Source organism: Panthera uncia (genome assembly GCF_023721935.1).
Source record: "Panthera uncia isolate 11264 chromosome B2 unlocalized genomic scaffold, Puncia_PCG_1.0 HiC_scaffold_24, whole genome shotgun sequence".
In the NCBI taxonomy this organism is placed as follows: domain Eukaryota; kingdom Metazoa; phylum Chordata; class Mammalia; order Carnivora; family Felidae; genus Panthera; species Panthera uncia.
Window position 1 is genome coordinate 3911885 of NW_026057580.1, and position 18948 is coordinate 3930832.

Consider the following 18948-nt stretch of genomic DNA (forward strand, 5'->3'; position numbering starts at 1 on the left):
TCATTTTTATTATTAATTATGTATGCTGTGTAAAAAAGCAATTTAGGTAACAGATATTAAGATTATACCTGTATGGTGTGGGAATCACTGGCTTGTCCCAGAATTTCCAGGAGAACTGGATCGGATACAAAGAAGAATCTTGGAAACAGTAATCTCTTCTTCTCCAAATACCTGTAAATAAAGTCATGTTACCAAATGGCTTTTCCTGAATTAATAATTTTTGGGTTTTTAGCCAAGACACAATCCCTAACATCTTCAGTAAGATAACAGCAAACATCTATAGTCATTTCCCATTTGCCTCTGAAATGTTTGGTTAGAACCAAAGTCCGTGGTCTGTCATGAGTGGCACTTGGGAAAGCAAGACAGGGATTCAGAGCAAGACCTATTGTCTTCTTCCTCAAGAGCCCTCCTGTGACCTTTCTAGGAGTATCGCGAACTTCATGGTTTAAACCCATGATGAACACATGATTATCTCCAAACCTGGGCACTGGAAGAGTTAAAGGGGGACCAACTAACCATGAAGTCAGGACAGGGGCATAAACTTGGAAAAACTAAGATATACTGAGAGGCTAAGAGAAAAATTACCAGGTGTACTCACAACTGCAAAGAAAAGATCTTTCCCCTCCCCCGCCATTCCTGAAACCAGCCAGGGCGCGCCCGGTCGTAGTCTGACATAAAGGCGGGAACCAATCAAGTTCTGCTGAGCGTTCAAATTTAAATGTCAACCTATAACAGCTCTGTAACCTCAAAAAAAATCCCTAACTTGTTTGTGCCTGTCTATAAAAGAAGCTGTAAGATCCTTGCTCGGGGCCTCTTAGCGTCACTGGCAACGAGTGCGCGGAGGACCGGGTTCGAACCTGCAATAAACGACCCTTGCCGCTTGGCTTTGACTCTGGACTCTGGTGGTTTGTTTTTGGGGGGTCTCTCGAATCGGGGCATATCAATACTACAACTCTATTTCAAGCAGAAATTGAGAATGAACTGTCCTTTAAGGAAATTATCTGTAAATTTGTCTGGTTCTCTTCGTGCACATCTATATTCCATGACTGTAGTGGGTTGAATGGCAGATCCTCAGAAGACAGGCCCACATCCTATTCCCTGGAACCAGTGGATGTGGCCTCATTTGGAAAAAGGGTCTTTGTAGATGTATTGAAGTTAAGCATTTCAAGAAGAGAAAATCGTGTATTATCCACAGGAGTCCTAAATCCAATTACAAGAGTCCTCATAAGACACACACAGGAAAAAGAGGGGAAGGCTGAGAGGTTTGAGTCATGTGGCCGCAAGCCAAGGAACTCCTAGAGGCACCAGAAGCTCCAAGAGGCAAGGAAACATTCTCCCTCAGCACCTTCAGAAGGTGCTGGCTGACACTGATTTCAGATTTCTTGCCTCCCGAAATGTGAGAAAATAGGTGTGTGATGTTTTAATGCCCAGTTGGTGGGCATTTGTCACAGCAGCCCTATAAAACTAATCCAATGCCTTCACTCATGGACCCCCAAATTGATGGTGTCTTGTTTTGCAGAAAAATTAAGGCTATGTTAAATTCCTGCAGCCACTTCAGCCATCCCTACCAAGCCAGAAATGCCGTCAGTTTTATTTACTTGTTTGGGATAAAATGCCATCACATATAAAATGATAGGAGACTTAAAACTGTGGTTCTTACCCCGTGAGTGACTTCTGACATACTTCCAACTGTTCGTGCAAATGAGGTAAAAGTTGCCCCATGGTTTCATCTCCAACACAGCAACTGATCACATTGGGGTTCTCATGAGCTCGCTGCATTATCTTTATCCATGACTTGTCAATATTCTGAAAACGCTTGGCTTCCTAAAAACAGTCAGTGAAAATGAGCATTTGAATAAAAGCAAAGTCTTCGCTTTGGAATAGCCTCTAGTTCCTCAGACCCGCTTCTATTAGTCCTCAGTCTACATAACTTAAAGGAGCATTTTTTTTCACCTCAATTAATTCTGAAAAACAAAAACCCAGAGTCATAAAACTGCTTATTGAAATACTGCTTTGTCACAATGGGGCTTATCACTTATTTGTTTTCTTACATTTAATACATTTTCAAAATGCCACACGATTAATTTACAGAGCTATCGACTTAAAGCTCAAATCTAGTCTTCCAGCACCCCAGGTGCTTGGTTTGATGAGCAAACTGAAGAAGCATGACAATAACTTGATCTCAAGATCTTTTGAATAATTACAGCTCAAAAGGACCCGGGGGAGGGGGGGGGGGGGCAGAAAAAAAGAAAGTAAAAACCCAAAACAAAGCCTCATTTACATTTTTGCTAATGAAATTTTTCTATTTACTATGGATGATATTAAGCTTTGCATTCAATTGCAAAAACGCCTCTAGGAATGGCATAATCTTGCCTGTTTTAAAAACTTTTAAAGGTATCTTTTAAAACACTGCAACTTTCTGGTTAAGAAAGAAAAGAATTATGTTTAAAACAATGTTACAATGAGAAATGAGCTATTTTTGAAACCCTTTTAACCTTGATTTTTAATTTATATAGAGCCTATAGTTATGGAAATTTAAGAAGAGCAGGCTTAATTTTATAAGAGGGATTCTACCTTCATAGAATAAATCTATTAATAAGTTTACTTATTTCAAAGGCTGCAGAGTAAAGCTGTTTTAAATATTTTGTTAAGGGCTCAGAAAGCTAAATTTCCTTGCCCCGTGGTATGTGTCTGATCTACTATTAGTCGACTTAATGATAGTTAATTTTTGTTTATGCAATACAGATTAATTTTAATTCTACTCTCAGACGAATACTATAAAGTCACCTCTTGGAGGAGATGAACTACTATAATCCAACAGTACCATATTTGAGAGGTGCCTGGGTGGCTAAGTCGGTTAAACTCTTGGTTTCAGCTCAGGTGATGATCTCACAGTTTGTGGGTTTGAGCCCTACATCAGGCTCGGTGCTGACAGCATGGAGTCTGCTTGGGATTCTGTCTCCCTCTTTCTCTCTTCCTCTCCTGCTCTCTCTCCCTCTCTCTCTTTCTCTCAAAAATAAATAAATAAACATTAAAAAAAAATTAAATGTAGTAGTACCATATTGAAGGTACCTGATATCCTCAGATAACCTGGGGATTTGAAAATATGTGATTTTCTTTTTTTCTTTTAATGTAAATAAAAAATCAGCACATTTTGAAAACTTATTTTGTAAAGGGGCCAGACAGTAAATATTTTACTTTGCAGGCCATATAGTCTCTGTTACAACTACTGAACTCTCCTGTTGCAATGCTAGAACAGCCACAGACAGAACATAAATGAATAGATATGGCTGTGTTCCAATGAAACTTATTTCTACAAACAGGTGAGTGGACCACAGATTGCCAACCCCGGTTTAAATAAGGTTTTAATAAGGTGGCACCTAGGTGGATCAATCGGTTAAGTGGCCGACTTCGGCTCAGGTCCTGATCTCACAGTTAATGAGTTTGAGCCCTGTGTCGGGCTCTGGGCTGACAGCTGGGAGCCTGGAGCCTGTTTTCAATTCTGTGTCTCCCTCTCTCTCTGCCCCTCCCCCACTCCCTTCTTTCTCTCTCTCTCTCAAAACTAAATAAACGTTAAAAAATTGATAAATAAATGAATAAATAAATCAAGACAGGACCATATGGCTTTATAAAGACTTCTCCAGAGACATACACACAACACAAATCATTCTATCAGTAGTTACAAAAACCATATATATATATTTTTTTAATATATGAAATTTATTGTCAAACTGGGTTCCATACAACACCCAGTGCTCATCCCAAAAGGTGCCCTCCTCAATACCCATCACCCACCCTCCCCTCCCTCCCACCCCCCATCAACCCTCAGTTTGTTCTCAGTTTTTAAGAGTCTCTTACACTTTGGCTCTCTTCCACTCTAACCTCTTTTTTTTTTTTTTTCCCCTTCCCCTCCTCCATGGGTTCCTGTTAAGTTTCTCAGGATCCACATAAGAGTGAACACATATGGTATCTGTCTTTCTCTGTATGGCTTATTTCACTTAGCATAACACTCTCCAGTTCCATCCACGTTGCTACAAAGGGACATATTTCATTCTTTCTCATTGCCACGTAGTACTCCATTGTGTATATAAACCACAATTTCTTTTTTTTTTTTTTAAATTTTTTTTTTCAACGTTTTTTATTTATTTTTGGGACAGAGAGAGACAGAGCATGAACGGGGGAGGGGCAGAGAGAGAGGGAGACACAGAATTGGAAACAGGCTCCAGGCTCCGAGCCATCAGCCCAGAGCCTGACGCGGGGCTCGAACTCACGGACCGCGAGATCATGACCTGGCTGAAGTCGGACGCTTAACCGACTGCGCCACCCAGGCGCCCCTAAACCACAATTTCTTTAACCATTCATCAGTTGATGGACATTTAGGCTCTTTCCATAATTTGGCTATTGTTGAGAGTGCTGCTATAAACATTGGGGTACAAGTGCCCCTATGCATCAGTACTCCTGTATCCCTTGGGTAAATTCCTAGCAGTGCTACTGCGGGGTCATAGGGTAGGTCTATTTTTAATTTTTTGAGGAACCTCCACACTGTTTTCCAGAGCGGCTGCACCAGTTTGCATTCCCACCATACAAAAACCATATTTACCTGAGGTAGCTGTTTGGCAATATCTCCACCCACAAAGACAGCTTCAAGATAAACCCAAAGGTTCTGGACTACTAGCCACTCTTCAATTATATCTGAGGAAGTGGACAATTTATACACCCAATTCTGGATGGTTTTTTTAAATGGAGCATTATATCTAAAAAGTGAAAATGGAAAAAACACTATATTTTAAGGATATATGATTCAGAAAATAACATGGCCTAACAAAGTTACAGGAGAAACATTCCTTTGGAAATGAACATTTTTTTTCCTTAAAAGGCAGTTCCTAATAATTTTCACACAGCTAATGAGATACTTGCTTTTCTAGGAATAAAACTCATATAATTATAGTGATTTTATCTGTTTCCACATATTAGTCATAGACTAGGAAAATGGACTGAGTTTTGTGACAGAGGTCCAGCAAAGGAACTGTGCTTGTTGTTTCTGGGAGTAAAGGGAAGGCAAGGAATAAGGTGTTTTTACAAGACTTTGGTGAACCAAATCGAAGTAAGCAAGAATAACTTGGTCTGCAAGAATAACACTTAGGGCACTGTTACTGGTCCATGAAACTAGTACCACAAGGCCAATGTCAAGATTGAGGGTTGATGTCCATTTACAGGTGCTGCTTTTCTCATCCAAAGACTGCTGGTTTCACCAGGCACTGGGCCTAGATTGTATGGTATTAGAGATCTAGAATAGCTGCCCCCAAATAGCATGCTTCCTGCTTTCTCAACATCAGGGCTAGAAAAGGATTCATGAGAATTCAAGGTGTCCAGAAAGCTGGGCACAACCAAAAAAGACAAGAAACACAATGGATGTCATGCAAGAAGTGATGGGAAGATACTGGGTAAGGACCCAACTGCCTACAGTTGGATTAAGAAGCCAATTTTAGTTTGTGGCAATGACAAGTGGTTTCGATATGGTATAGTGGCATTTTCTGGTGATTGTCAATACAAGGTTCTTAAAACTTGTCATGGGGCGCCTGGGTGGCGCAGTCGGTTAAGCGTCCGACTTCAGCCAGGTCACGATCTCGCGGTCCGTGAGTTCGAGCCCCGCGTCAGGCTCTGGGCTGATGGCTCGGAGCCTGGAGCCTGTTTCCGATTCTGTGTCTCCCTCTCTCTCTGCCCCTCCCCAGTTCATGCTCTGTCTCTCTCTGTCCCAAAAATAAATAAAAAACGTTAAAAAAAAAATTTTAAAAAAAAAAAAAAAAAACTTGTCTTGATCCAGGACAGGTTGCTCACATACAGAAGGGGGTTCTTCTGGGTCTGAAGCGGGTCTTCTGGGTCTGAATGGGGTCTGATGGGTGAGTGCAACCCATAACTTCTCTAGAAGTCTATGTTATACATGGAGGTATAAAGTGAGTTGCACAAAAATTGCCCCAAGGAGATAGGTGAGCTATTCAGATAGTAACAGGCATTTTTATCAACACCCATTTACTGTCCGTCTGACCATTGTTCTGGAGCTGAAAGGCAGTCAATATGCTAAAAGCAATCTTCAAAATTAAAACATGCAGACCAAGATGGTATGGATGGGAACCTCAAGGGGTTGAAGCAACTAGATATTTGAGGCCCAAAATAGTCCTGCACAGAGGAAAAAAAAAAGAGTCATATTTGATGGTTATATTTCATGTAACTTCCAACATGAAAATGGGAGACTTGAAATAAAATCTAGCATAACCAGTTTCGGTCCTATGGCCAGGCCCTTGCATTGCACAACTCTGCATGGTGGAACCTGTCAAGACCGATAGGGAGTGCCATAGACCAATCAGGAATCCAGTAGGAAAGTGTCACAATCCAGGCAATATCTGGAGTTAAGTCTCACCCATGGAATATACAATTTCTTTCTGAGGTCACTTCCAGGTCACCCTAGAGACCCAGCAGCCACTGCCTCAACATTGATTTTATTAGTGCTATAAATATTATACTGATCAGGCTAAATGCAAGTTAAGTATGAAATTAAGAAAGGCCTCAAATCCTGAATTCTTTGGCCACAGAACTATTCACATGACTCCACAGCCTTTTTTCAAGAAGTCATCATTTAGTGGGGGCGCCTGGGTGGCTCAGTCAGTTAAGCGTCCAACTTTGGCTCAGGTCATGATCTCACGGTTTGTGAGTTCAAGCCCCACACCAGGCTCTCTGCTGTCACTGCAGAGCCTACTTGGGATCCTCTGTCATCTTCCCTCTCTGCCCTCCTCTCTCCTGCCCCCCAAAAATAAATAGCACATTTAAAAAATAACTAAGAAAGAAGTCATTTAGGAAATTAGGATGGTAAAATTAGCAGTGATCCATGTGGACATAGTATCCCATGAGGTCCAGAAACCACTGAATATCCCATGGTCACCTGTGCCAGGATTATTCATATTCCCTGACAGCAGAAGACATAAGTAGGATCTTAACCATAGCAAGTCAACACGAAACTCCTAGAACTAGGAGCTTTGAAATTAAGTACGTTATCCAAATACAAGACAGACTTTGGGGCCAGAAGTCATGCAGGATGTCATTCATTAACCAGTGATCTCAACCTGGACAAGGGGTGTTGGAATTCCCATGTACCCTAGACACTGACCTCTGCTAATGACAAAGTTGTGGCATATTTCTTAGAAGTATTATGGCAAAGAACAGTTGAGAATTACTGCATAGTCAGCTAGGGGATTAAAGGTTGCTAATGCCCAGATTAAGACCTGACAGTATACTTAGTCTGACCGATTCCCATTTTCTAAAGCTGCACTTAAGGTCATAGTCACCTTCCAGCTGGTACAGTAGTGCAAAGATGGACAGGTTGTTTCATTTAGGGCACAGTAAACCCAGCACATAAAGAGACACTTTTCACGATAAAAGATGCATAAAGTGTTTAAGTAACAAGCCCCTAGTGATAACAGTTCTTTAATGTGTTGCCAGGATACTTCTCCTGGGCCACTGGATGAACACTTGAGCAGGGCTAGCCAAGGAGGCCAAAGATGACAGATTGGAGGAATGAAAGAGAAAGAAAATAAAATAGATCATCATGGTGGGGAGCCAAAATGTTCAGGAGATAAGCTGCCTATTTGGGGGAAAGTAATTATGATGGGGCCCACCAGGAAAATAGGAAGGAGAGATGAGTACCATAAAGAAGAGACAGAGGCCATGATTGTTAGGGAAAATAGGTAGCTTGTGTGAGAACAGACAACAGTGAGCATTTTAGGTCAGAATCTTATATTATGCCACAGCTGTAAAACTGGGCTGTCACCTAGTATTATATAATTCCAAAAACCAAATTAAAACCTTCCCCCACCAAACTATAAAATTACCTGTTGCTTAGTAAGGAACCTAAGACCATTAAACTATCCTCCATCAAGGTGATACTTTCTCCTGATTCAGTTCCTTTGAGAAGGAGCTCTCCCTTTCCCTTAAATGCGGCAAAACTCAGGTTCTGGTTGGTCCAGTTTTCAATCACCTGAGTCAGCTTGGCTTCAATATCCTTTTCCTTAATGGCAGATATGCAAATGTCCTTCAGAGGGAGATCAAAGAATATGTCATGACATTTTCAATTATAAATTAAGTGCCTTGTAAAATAATGAATTTTTGAGTTTGGACCTAGAAGTCATAGTCATTTTGTGGCCAAAAAACCAAGACTCAAGGTGCACCTGGGTGGCTCAGTCAGTTAATTATCTGACTTTTGATTTCGGCTCAGGTCATGATCTCACAGTCATGAGACTGAGCCCCGTGTTGGGCTCCACACTGGACGTGGAGCCTGCTTAAGATTTTCCTTCCCCCTCTCTCTGCCCCTCCCTCATGCTTGCTCTCACTCTCACTCTCTCTGTCAAAAGAAGAGGAAGAGGAAGACAGAGGAGGAGGAGGAGGAAAAGAAGGAGAAGGAGAAGGAGGAGAAGGAGAAGGAGAAGGAGAAGGAGAAGAAAAAGAAGAAGAAGAAGAAAAAGAAAAAGAAAAAGAAAAAGAAAAAGAAAAAGAAAAAGAAAAAGAAGAAAAAGAAAGGGGTGCCTGGGTGGCTCAGTCAGTTTAACATCCAACTTCAGCTCAGGTCACAATCTCACAGTTTGTGAGTTTGAGCCCTGAATCAGGCTCTGTGCTGACAGCTCAAAGCCTGGAGCCTGCTTCAAATTCTGTGTCTCCCTCTCTCTCTGCCCCTCCCCAACTCGCACTCTGTCTCTGTCTCTCAAAAATAAATAACCATTAAAAAAAAATTCTTTTTTAAAAGAAAAAAAGAAACCCAAGGTCTCAAGATCATCGTATTACAAGTTCAAATAATAACTCTCTTGACTGTCTGACCACTGATTATTTTATTGTACCACCTACATGCAATAGCAGAACTTAAATCGTCATGTTTCTTGATTATATTTTTCATTGGAGTTTTCTGGCCAAAACAGAGATAACCCCAGCTGCTCTATCTCAGCAACTTGCCATGAGAAACAATTGAGAATGTATGTGGGAGTCCTTTGACCTCTTTGAAGTAACATATAATCAGTCATTGCCAGATTCCTGCTTCTTCTGGCCCTGATACGAATATTTCATTTGCTTAAAAGTTATTCTATTTTTTTTTCTTACAAGTTTTCCTGTTTTTCTGAGAACGCTCGATATGAAAGTCTCACAGGGAAAGTAAAAGTAAGGTATTTTCCCCACCATGCCTCTATTTATTTTCATACTTAGAATCACAGAATCTCACAGATGGGAAGGAACTGAAAGGTGCAAAGTATTTCCACAGATAATTATAATCCAAATGGGTGTGTAATAAATGTCCTAAGCGTGGTAAGACTTGTTGTGAGTTCTGAAGAGGGAGAAAGGATTTCTGCCTGCAGTCAGGAGGGAAGGCTTCATGGAGGAGGGAGCATCTGAGACCGAGTGAGATTCCAATGGGTGGTGGGAGGAGATGTTCTACAGCAAGGGAAAAGAGTTCCTTTGGAGGCAGTGAGTCCATTGACAGAAGGAATCCAGCTTGGTTAATAGCAGGACATGCAGAGCAGAGCAAACAGGATGTACCAGGGTATACCGCACTAAGAATCCATTTTGGGGTGCAAATAGTAACTGAGGCCTAGAATTCCTTGGAAGTATAAAATGATGTTTTCAAAGCACAGCTTATAAATGGCTATATTCTTAAGTGTAAAAACCTACCTCTAAGAATGAGATGGTCATTTTGTTTCCTTCAGTAGTATTTGAATGACATTGATAAACAGGACATAATGTTTTGAAAACAACTGCTGGTGTACATATGTAGTTAAGGGAAAAAGGAGGGGCAGGAGACTCAAAACCATATATATGAGAGATTTCTGGTTACATGGTACAGTTCCCTGACTCCAAAAATACAGAATAGTGGATAAAATGCAAAAAAGAGAAAGTAAAAACATAGCCAAGCTTAAAAGCCAAACAAACATCTCCATGAACCAGAAGTGAAAAAGATATGCAAACCAGTGGGTGGACATGAAGCCCAGGCCTGAGGGCTGTGGTGAGTTGTGGAGAGGGGCAGGGGAAGCAGTTATAAAGGGTTTGCATAGACATATCTGGCCACACCCCAGGGCCCAGCGCAGAGACAACCCACTGAAAACTGCCCAGCCTTTCTGTAAAGAAGGCCTCTTTGCTTATCTTAGAGCTTCTGTCTGAGGGTCAGGCATCTAATGTAACACAGGACTAGGGGTTCTCTCCAAAGACAGAGGCTAGTGGGCACCACCGTTGCACTGTCCTCTGCCTCACCCCAGGTCACTGCTATCTCCTGGAAAGGAGCTTATGCACATGTCTGGTGTCCTGAGTTTTGTTTTGTTTTGTTTTTGTTTTTTTGTTTGTTTTTGCAGCTGCCACCCAGGAGATGTCTCTTGAGCACCTGATTCTGGTGGCAAATGAGGTTTATGTTGGAGGTGCCACAGGACCATAACAAACCAGGAAAACATTCTTAACCAGCTACCTACCCCCAGTGCAGAGACAGCAGACTGGAATGCTCAGTCGTACTATGGGAGAGGACTATCAGTGTAACTTCACAGCCGTGGCCTGAGGAGTAGGCTTCTAATTAAACATACATCCGAGGGCCAACTCTAATCCTCTCCAGAGACTTTGTAGGGTGGGTGGTCTCTTCAACTTCCTTATGCCATGCTCCCAAATGCTGGCATCTCCAAGAAAGGAACTTGTGTGAACAACTGTTGCTGTCACTCAAAAGGCACATCCCTTGATGGCCTGAGTCTGGTGAGTAGAGGGGCTTGGGTTCATGGGTTCAACAGGATGGCAGCAAACAAAGAAAGTTCTTAACTGGCTATCATCCCAGGGTTCCGTGCACATAGAACAGACAGAAATGTCCATTTCCTAGTGTTCCCCTAAAAGAGGTATATTTGCATACTTTAAAAGTGGCTGCCTGAGAATTTGGCTTCCAATCAGCCTAAATCCACTTTGGAGCCTGACAGGTCTTGTGACACCTCCAGTTACTGGGAGTAACTAAGGATGAAGTAGAGTACTAGAAGAAACACAAAGTTCTGAGAGCCAAGCAAGAGCTAAGGTGGGCTTGAATGATAAGGCTCATTTCCTACATGAGGCTTCTCCTTCCAGACTGAGAGAGGTGGCTGTTTTATATAATGCATAAAAACCAACACAGAGAGGAAAGTAAAGAAACAGAGGAATATGGCCCAAATGAAACAAGATAAAACCTCAGAAAAGACTTCAATGAGACAGATGGGTGATTTACCAAATAGCTCAAAATAATGGTCATAATAATACTTAACAAGTTCAGGAGAAACATGCATGAACAAAGTGAGAATTTCAACAAAGAGAAAGAAAATATTTTAAAAGTACCAAACAGAAGTCATGGAGCTGAAGAACACAATCACAGAACAGAAAAATACAATAAAGGAATTCAATAGCAAACTAGATGAAGCACAAGAAAGGATCATGAACTCAAACACAGGGCAGTAGAACTTACCCAACTAGAGCAAAAAGAACAAAGAATGAAAAATAGTGAAGATAATTTAAGGGACTTAAATTTAAGATAGATCACATGGGCCAACATTCATGTTATACAAGTCCCAGAAGGAAAAGAGGGCAGAAAATTTATTTGAGGAAATAACGGCTGAAAACTCCCCTAAGATGAGGAAGGAAACAGACATCCACATCTAGGAAGTCCAGGGAGTTTCAAAACAGATGAACCAAGAGATCCACACCAAGACACATTAAAATTAAAGTCTCAAAAGTTGAAAACAAAGAGAACATCTTACAAGTAGCAAGAGAAAAACTTGTTACATACAAGGGAACTCTCACAAGACTAATAGCAGATTTTTCAGCAGAAATTGTGCAGACCAGAAGGGAGGAACACAATATATTCAAAGTGCTGAAAGAAAAAAAAAAGACAAAAACAAAAAAAAAACCCCGCTATCAAGAATACCCTACCTGGCAAATTTGTCCTTCAAAATCAAAGGAAAGATAAAGTTTTCCAGACAGGCCAAAGCTAAAGGAGTGCATCACCACTAGACAAATCTTACAAGAAATGTTGACAACAAAGCCAAGGAAACACAGGGAAAAATACACAAATGGGACAACATCAAACTGAAACATTTCTGCATGGCTAAGAAAACCATCAACAAAATGAAAAGGCAAACTACAAATGAAATAAAATATTTGCAAATCATAAACCTGATAAGGAGTTAATGTCTAAAATATACAAAGAACTCACACGACTCAATAGGAAAAAACCCCAACCAACCCAATTCATAAATGGGAGAGGATCAGAATAGACATTTTTCCACAGAAGACATGCAAATGGCTAACAGGTACAGGAAAATGTGCTCAACATCACTAATCCTCAGGGATTAGCAAATCAAAACCACAGTGAGATACCACCTCATACCTGTCAGAGTGGCTATCTTGACAAAGACAAGAAATAACAAGTATCAGTGAGTATGAGAAGAAAAGAGAAACCTGCACACTACACTGTTGGTGGGAATGTAAATTGGTTCAGCCGCTATAGAAAACAGTATGGAGGTTCTGAAAAAAAAAAAATTAAAAATAGAGCTACATATGATCCAGCAATACCACTTCTGGGTATTTATTCAAAGAAAATGAAAACACTAATTCAAAAAGAAAGAAACCAGAACATAGATACTGAGAACAGACTAGTGTTGCCAGCCGGGTGTGTGTGTTGGGGCAGGGTAGGGGGTTAGGGGGGTGGCGGTGCAAATGAAATGGGTGAGGGTGATTAAAGGTACAAACTTCTAGTTATAACACAAATAAGTCCTGGGGATCTAATGTATAGCATGATGACTATAGTTCACAATATTGTATTGTGTATTTGGGAGTTGTTAAGAGAAAAGTTCTCAACACAAGAAAAAAATCTTAACTATGTGTGGTGATGGATGTTAACTACATATATTGCAGTGATCACGTTGTGATATACACATGTATAGAGTCATTATGTTACAAACATAAACTAATAAGTTTATATCTCAGCAATAAAAATCATATAATTATAGAAATTATATCTCAATAATAAAAAAGAAATACCATACAAACACTAAGCACACACAAAAGAACCAATTTAAAATCTTGGAAAGGAAAAATAATATGTAGTAGATTAATAAGGAAAAGTATAGAATTAGAAATCTGGAAAATGTTCTAAGGAATTCATCAGGAATGTAATACAGAAATAAACAGACTTTTTGCTTTTAAATGAAAGTGTAGTTAAGGGACAAGGAAGATAGATTTAGGACCTCCCAAATGAACATATTTCAAATAATCATCTTATCTCCTTGAGTTACTGTATTATTTTGCAAAATCAAAGGATGTTCAGGGTGATTCCAAATTTTGAGGGTACATTATATAAGGCAATTAGTACACTCTTACATAAAATGTACAATTTTCAGAAAAGAAAAGGATTTTTAAAAATTTTTTTTCTAATGTTTATTTCTGAGAGAGAGAGAGCACAAGTGGGGTGGGGCAGAGAGAGGGAGACACAGAATCCGAAGCAGCTGTCAGCACAGAGCTCAACACGGGGCTTGAACTCGTGAACTGCAAAATCATGACCTGAGCCAAAGCTGGATGCCCAACTGACTGAGCCACCCAGGTGCCCCAGAAAAGAAAAAGATGTTCTTTAATGAACCAGTGATAAGATATAAGCTTTTGTACCTCAATGTCATCCTTATTTTTAAGTAGTGGTGCTTCCATAATATTTCTAAGACAAAATGAATCAGATTCCACATCAAACGGGGTTCCAGTTAACTCAGAGATTCGATCCCAGTGTCTCTGTTTCATTGCCTTATTGGTCATCATTTCCAGTAGAGGACATGACTCACTGAAATCATCAATTCTTTTTTTCAGATCCAAAAAAGCTTGCCAATCTTTAAGCCCTTTTGGGAGTTTACGACACCTTTCAGGGAAAAAAATTTGTATCACTACAAATTTCTTTGTGTGTACACACACACACACACACACACACACACACATATAACAACTTTGCCATATATATATATATATATATATATATATGGCAATATATCAGAGGATAGATTCATTTGTTAAATACCTACAAGATCCTATGAAGATAGCCACTAGAAAAAGGTAAGTTTAATTCAATTAAAACTTACCTGTTTTGAAATTCCTGCAGTTCTGCATTAATTTTTTCAATGTCTACATCTCCCCAAAGTATTTCGTAATAACCACTAATATTGCTCATTACGGTATCATAGAGTCCATACAGCTTCTGCAGCAAGTTGAGTTCCTTTCTGGGAAACCAAATATTTAAGTCATTGCATAATGTGTATTTTAAAAATAAATGTCATTATTGGATAGACAGAATTCATCCAATCAAATATTTCATACATCACATGTGTACTTTATAGACACCAATATGCAAAAAGCCCTGTTAGTTTCCAAACAAAGATTTTATTAAAGCTCCATCAATCGGGTCAAGTGTACAGCTCTCAAATATTCCAAGTCACACTATGACTTGACACTAACAAATGGCTTGATTATTATTACCATTCCAGTCACTGCAAACAGTGTGACCGGCACTTGGTAAGATCAAAGCTAAGGCTAAGATTTTAATTTTTTTTCTTTCAAATGCAAGTTGTTTTTTTTTATGAGAACATCTATCTTTAGGAAGTGACTTAAACATCACTTTCCTACCAAAAGCTTTCCCTCATGTACCCAAATGGAGTTATATACATAGCAAGAATAATAGGAGCGATTATAGATTCCTAGAAAAAGTCCTTTTATCGTGTAATACACCAAAAATTGAGTTTGTTGATGCTCCCAAGAATTCCTCAACGCTTAGCAGACCATGAGGGTCCCCCCTAGACCCAATTTCAGTTTTTGAGTTTATTTCTTGAGCAGTTCTAACTATTTGTAAGGATTGATGTTCACAACTTTTATTATTTATTATAAATAATGCAAAGGCCGAAGTTAAAATTTGCTTATGTTTTTAATAAAGTAAAACTCATTCTATCTTGCAATTATCAAATGGGCACACTGGGCCCTTTAAAAAACACTCTGTTTTTCCAATTCTTGCTTCATTTTGCTGATTCTTAGGAATGATCCCATTGTTAATCATGGAGTATTTCCAACTATGCTAAAAATGACTAAAATAATACAAAAAGAACAACAAGATCTCCAATAAAAAAGGGACAACAATTTTTCTTCAGGTTTCTTATTGTGTTGCCCAAAGCATTGCATCATCTTTTAAGAAAGTATCAAGAGGAGGGCACCTGTTGGGATGAGCACTGGGTGTTGTATGGAAACCAATTTGACAATAAATTTCATATTTAAAATAAATAAATAAATAAAAATAAAATGATCATTGTATTGAAAAAAAAAAAGAAAGAAAGTATCAAGAAAGAACTCTGGAGAGACACCATTTTTGTTTTGCTTTTGTTGTTGTTTAGCTCTCACTTAATACAGTTAAGGAATTGGTCATTTTTTATGTAAAACAGCAAAGAGAAGGCAACTGACAAAAGAGTGTGTTTCCCAAGTATTGAACAGGAAAGAGACACAGGGCAACACACTAGACTCTAACTGTGATAGTCCAAATGGCTATGTAAGTGAGATCTCAGACTGTGGGTCTTTAGATGATAATTACCTGGATGAATTTTACCCAAATCAGTAATTTATGAGTGGACAATATGTTTATGTAGAGGCAAGGGCTTCATCCTGCAAATTTTTACAAGAACCTAAACCATCCCATTTCGTGAAAAGGATAAATGACTGTTCTTCCATTATCTGTGATGTTTGTGTAACTTTTATTTGGGACATCCCCTAAGTAGACAGACACTGAAGGCAGATTTGTACTCAAAGACAGATGATGCAGAAATGAAAAAGTTCATGGACTTGATCCTTCAAATGTGAAAATAAAGATTTTTTGCATTCATAATGCAAGAAAGATGGTGATCCTCTCTTCAACAAAATTATGGGTGTCTGAGTTTTCAACAGTTCTGGGGTTTAGCAATGCAAGTCCAAAAAAAGTCAGAAGTAATAGTAAGCTAGAAGCTGTTGGAGATGGATTTGAAATCGGAAATCAGTGCCTACAGAATGGGTATGGTCCAGGTTTGTGCATGACAGCTGATGAGAAGTTGGTGGTGTCACCAGCAAGAATCCAAGAACTGACCTTTACTGTCCCAGTGCTTGTACTCACTAATCTTTGCCTTAAATTTTTCCTTAAGCTTTTCTTTCTGTCTTACCTCTTAACTTAGGCAAAGGAAACCCAAAACCACTACTCAGGTGGTATCCACTGCCCTCACAAGACCTCCCACTCGCCCAGATCCTTGGAGCTAAACTCATATGGACCCATGGAGTGACCTCTGGAATGACTTACAATCACCTTCACCGCATTATAATACTAAAATCTCCGCTGATGGAGAAGCACATGCTTCATTTACATAACATACAATGTGTGTATTGGCATGTTTCCTTAAGGCACATGCGCAATCTCATGCCTGCCTTTACAAACAATGACAGAGCTTTCCTATTGATATATTCATTCTAACCCTAAATAAAAAGAACCCATTCACCCTCTCTTAGGGAATCATGGCTTTGGAAGCTATTCCCCATGATCTCTTTATTTGCTGCAAATAAAGTTTTCTTTGTGTGACAACTCAAACGTGCAGTTTCTGACTCACCAAGGAGCAAACTCACATTGGTTCTGTTATAGTTGGATTCCGAAGTCAGTTTCCACTTTGTGTAAATATCTTCAAACCAGGGTATTATGGAGTAAAAGTTTGGGTTTTCACTGCTTAAATTCTCACTACATTTTCTAATAAAAGTGCTTTTCACCATTACCTTATTTGTACGTTTGCAAATTACTCATAAATCACTTAAATATAAAAAAATAAATAGTAAATGAGGATGGTTTTTTTCCTGGAATACTGAGGGCTAAAAGAAAACACTGAGTCTCACACTGAGCATGCAAAGAATTAACTAAAGAATTTATGAAAATGCAGGACCCAATCCCTGAGATTCTGATTTAGTAAGTCAGGGCAAAGAACAGACATCTGCAATTCTAACACAACTGGTCATCCAGTTAAACTTGGTGAATGACTGCTTGGAAAAAAAATACAAGCCATCTACCCTAAGGTAGTTGGAAGCATTAATTTATGGTCAGAAAATTTCTTATCTATTTTGCAAAGACATGTTAGAACTTTGATGAAATCAACATAAAGTTCTTTACTGAAAACATGATCCTAATAAGCTAAAGCCACTGTTCTAATTTTGAGTTTGAGGAAAGTTACACAAAATTCCATTAAGATATACTTGCTTAATTCCTAGATCTACTTACTATTTAAAATCAGTTAAGCTCCTTGGCCTTCAATCCTGATGAATTCTATGTTTACTCAAAAGCGAAGAGCACTTAGCATAAATGCAATAAGAAGGGTTGGAAAGCCAAGGATGGCTATTCCTCTAAATTAAAAAAAAAAAAATCCAAAATTGCAGTGCTTCTACAGGCTAAATATAGACCACAAATACCACAACTTTGGCAACCTATTTTCAACTCCTCAAGGACATTTCTGTTGTATATGGTGACCATGTATCCAGTGGGTCAGGAATAGCCAGGAATAAGGGGGATATTTAGGAGTGTTCTAGGGAAGGCTGTCTGCATGATAAAGGATTTAATGATGGCATGATTCTTCTAATGGACAGAATTTAATTATTTGCATGTAACACTTGTACAGTTTCTAAACCTACCTAGTTTTGTGTAAAACCTCATAATCAGTCACAGGCAATCCAAAAAGTTGTTCACCAGATGAATATGTAACAAACTTCCTCCACAGATCATCAAAATTGGCCTATAAGAAGATTTTTAAGTTGTAGCAAAATATAATTAATTCAGGCCCCATTAAGGTAGAATTTATTATACCTGGAATAAAAGCTACATTGTGGTTTGTTTAATAATATCTATGAAACAAGGATCTGTGAAGAAATTTATACTTCTGATACCAAGCTATCAGAAGAAAAGTTGACCACTTAATAAAATTAACTTTTAAGCATTTTAAAAGTATCCATTTGGGGCACCTGGGTGGCGCAGTCGGTTAAGCGTCCGACTTCAGCCAGGTCACGATCTCACGGTCCGTGAGTTCGAGCCCCGCGTCGGGCTCTGGGCTGATGGCTCGGAGCCTGGAGCCTGTTTCCGATTCTGTGTCTCCCTCTCTCTCTGTCCCTCCCCCGTTCATGCTCTGTCTCTCTCTGTCCCAAAAATAAAATAAACGTTGAAAAAAAAAAAAATAAAAAAAAAAAAAAGTATCCATTTTACATGAATTTTTTTTCTTTAATAAATTAAGTGGTCCCTAGAAGACCTGGTTCTCAAGTTCCCATAAATATGTCTGAAAGTACTAAAACAGTATTTTAAATAACCTATAATTCAGGCTTTTTCACTAATTTAGACTTGTCATCTCTTCTACATGGTCCAAATGAGTGAGTATAATCCTTTCAACCCTGTTTTCTCTCCAAGCAATAGTGTATAAAATGAAGGATTCCATTTTAATACCATTTGAAAGAATTCCAGCAATCTGAATCAACGAAGTTAATGCACATGCCCTTTGAACCAAAAGTGGAATCTCCTATACTTACAATGCTAAGTATTAATAGTGTTTAAAGCACCAAACCAAATAGAAATAACCCACCTGTGATGAGATATGTGTGTTCCACATAAAGGGTATAACATATCAATAGGGATCCCAAATTTCCAGCCCTGGAGAATGTCTGGCATCAGACCTCACAATACCCAGAGAGTGAATCAGATCTGACAGCTATGTTAGCTTCTTTTATTTCTTTTTTTTCCTTCAATTTTTTATTTAAATTCTAGTTAGTTAACATATAGTGTAGTATTGGTTTCAGGAGTAGAATTTAGTGATTCATCACTTACATATAACAGTGCTCATCACAAGTGCCTTCCTTAATACCCAT

At 39.0% G+C, this 18948-nt stretch overlaps 1 protein-coding gene across 1 annotated transcript in view; it reads right to left on the reverse strand.

Annotated features, from left to right (window-relative positions):
• The window catches only part of DNAH8 (dynein axonemal heavy chain 8), a 324054-nt gene that overhangs the window by 187927 nt on the left and 117179 nt on the right, over positions 1–18948 (reverse strand). Inside the window, exons 32-38 of the mRNA XM_049652745.1 lie at positions 17731–17831; positions 14142–14279; positions 13684–13924; positions 7884–8083; positions 4601–4754; positions 1661–1824; positions 69–171 (exon numbers count right to left, since the gene is read on the reverse strand). Of these exons, the coding sequence (XP_049508702.1) occupies positions 69–171; positions 1661–1824; positions 4601–4754; positions 7884–8083; positions 13684–13924; positions 14142–14279; positions 17731–17831 (1101 nt within the window). The remainder of the gene's footprint in view (positions 1–68; positions 172–1660; positions 1825–4600; positions 4755–7883; positions 8084–13683; positions 13925–14141; positions 14280–17730; positions 17832–18948) is intronic.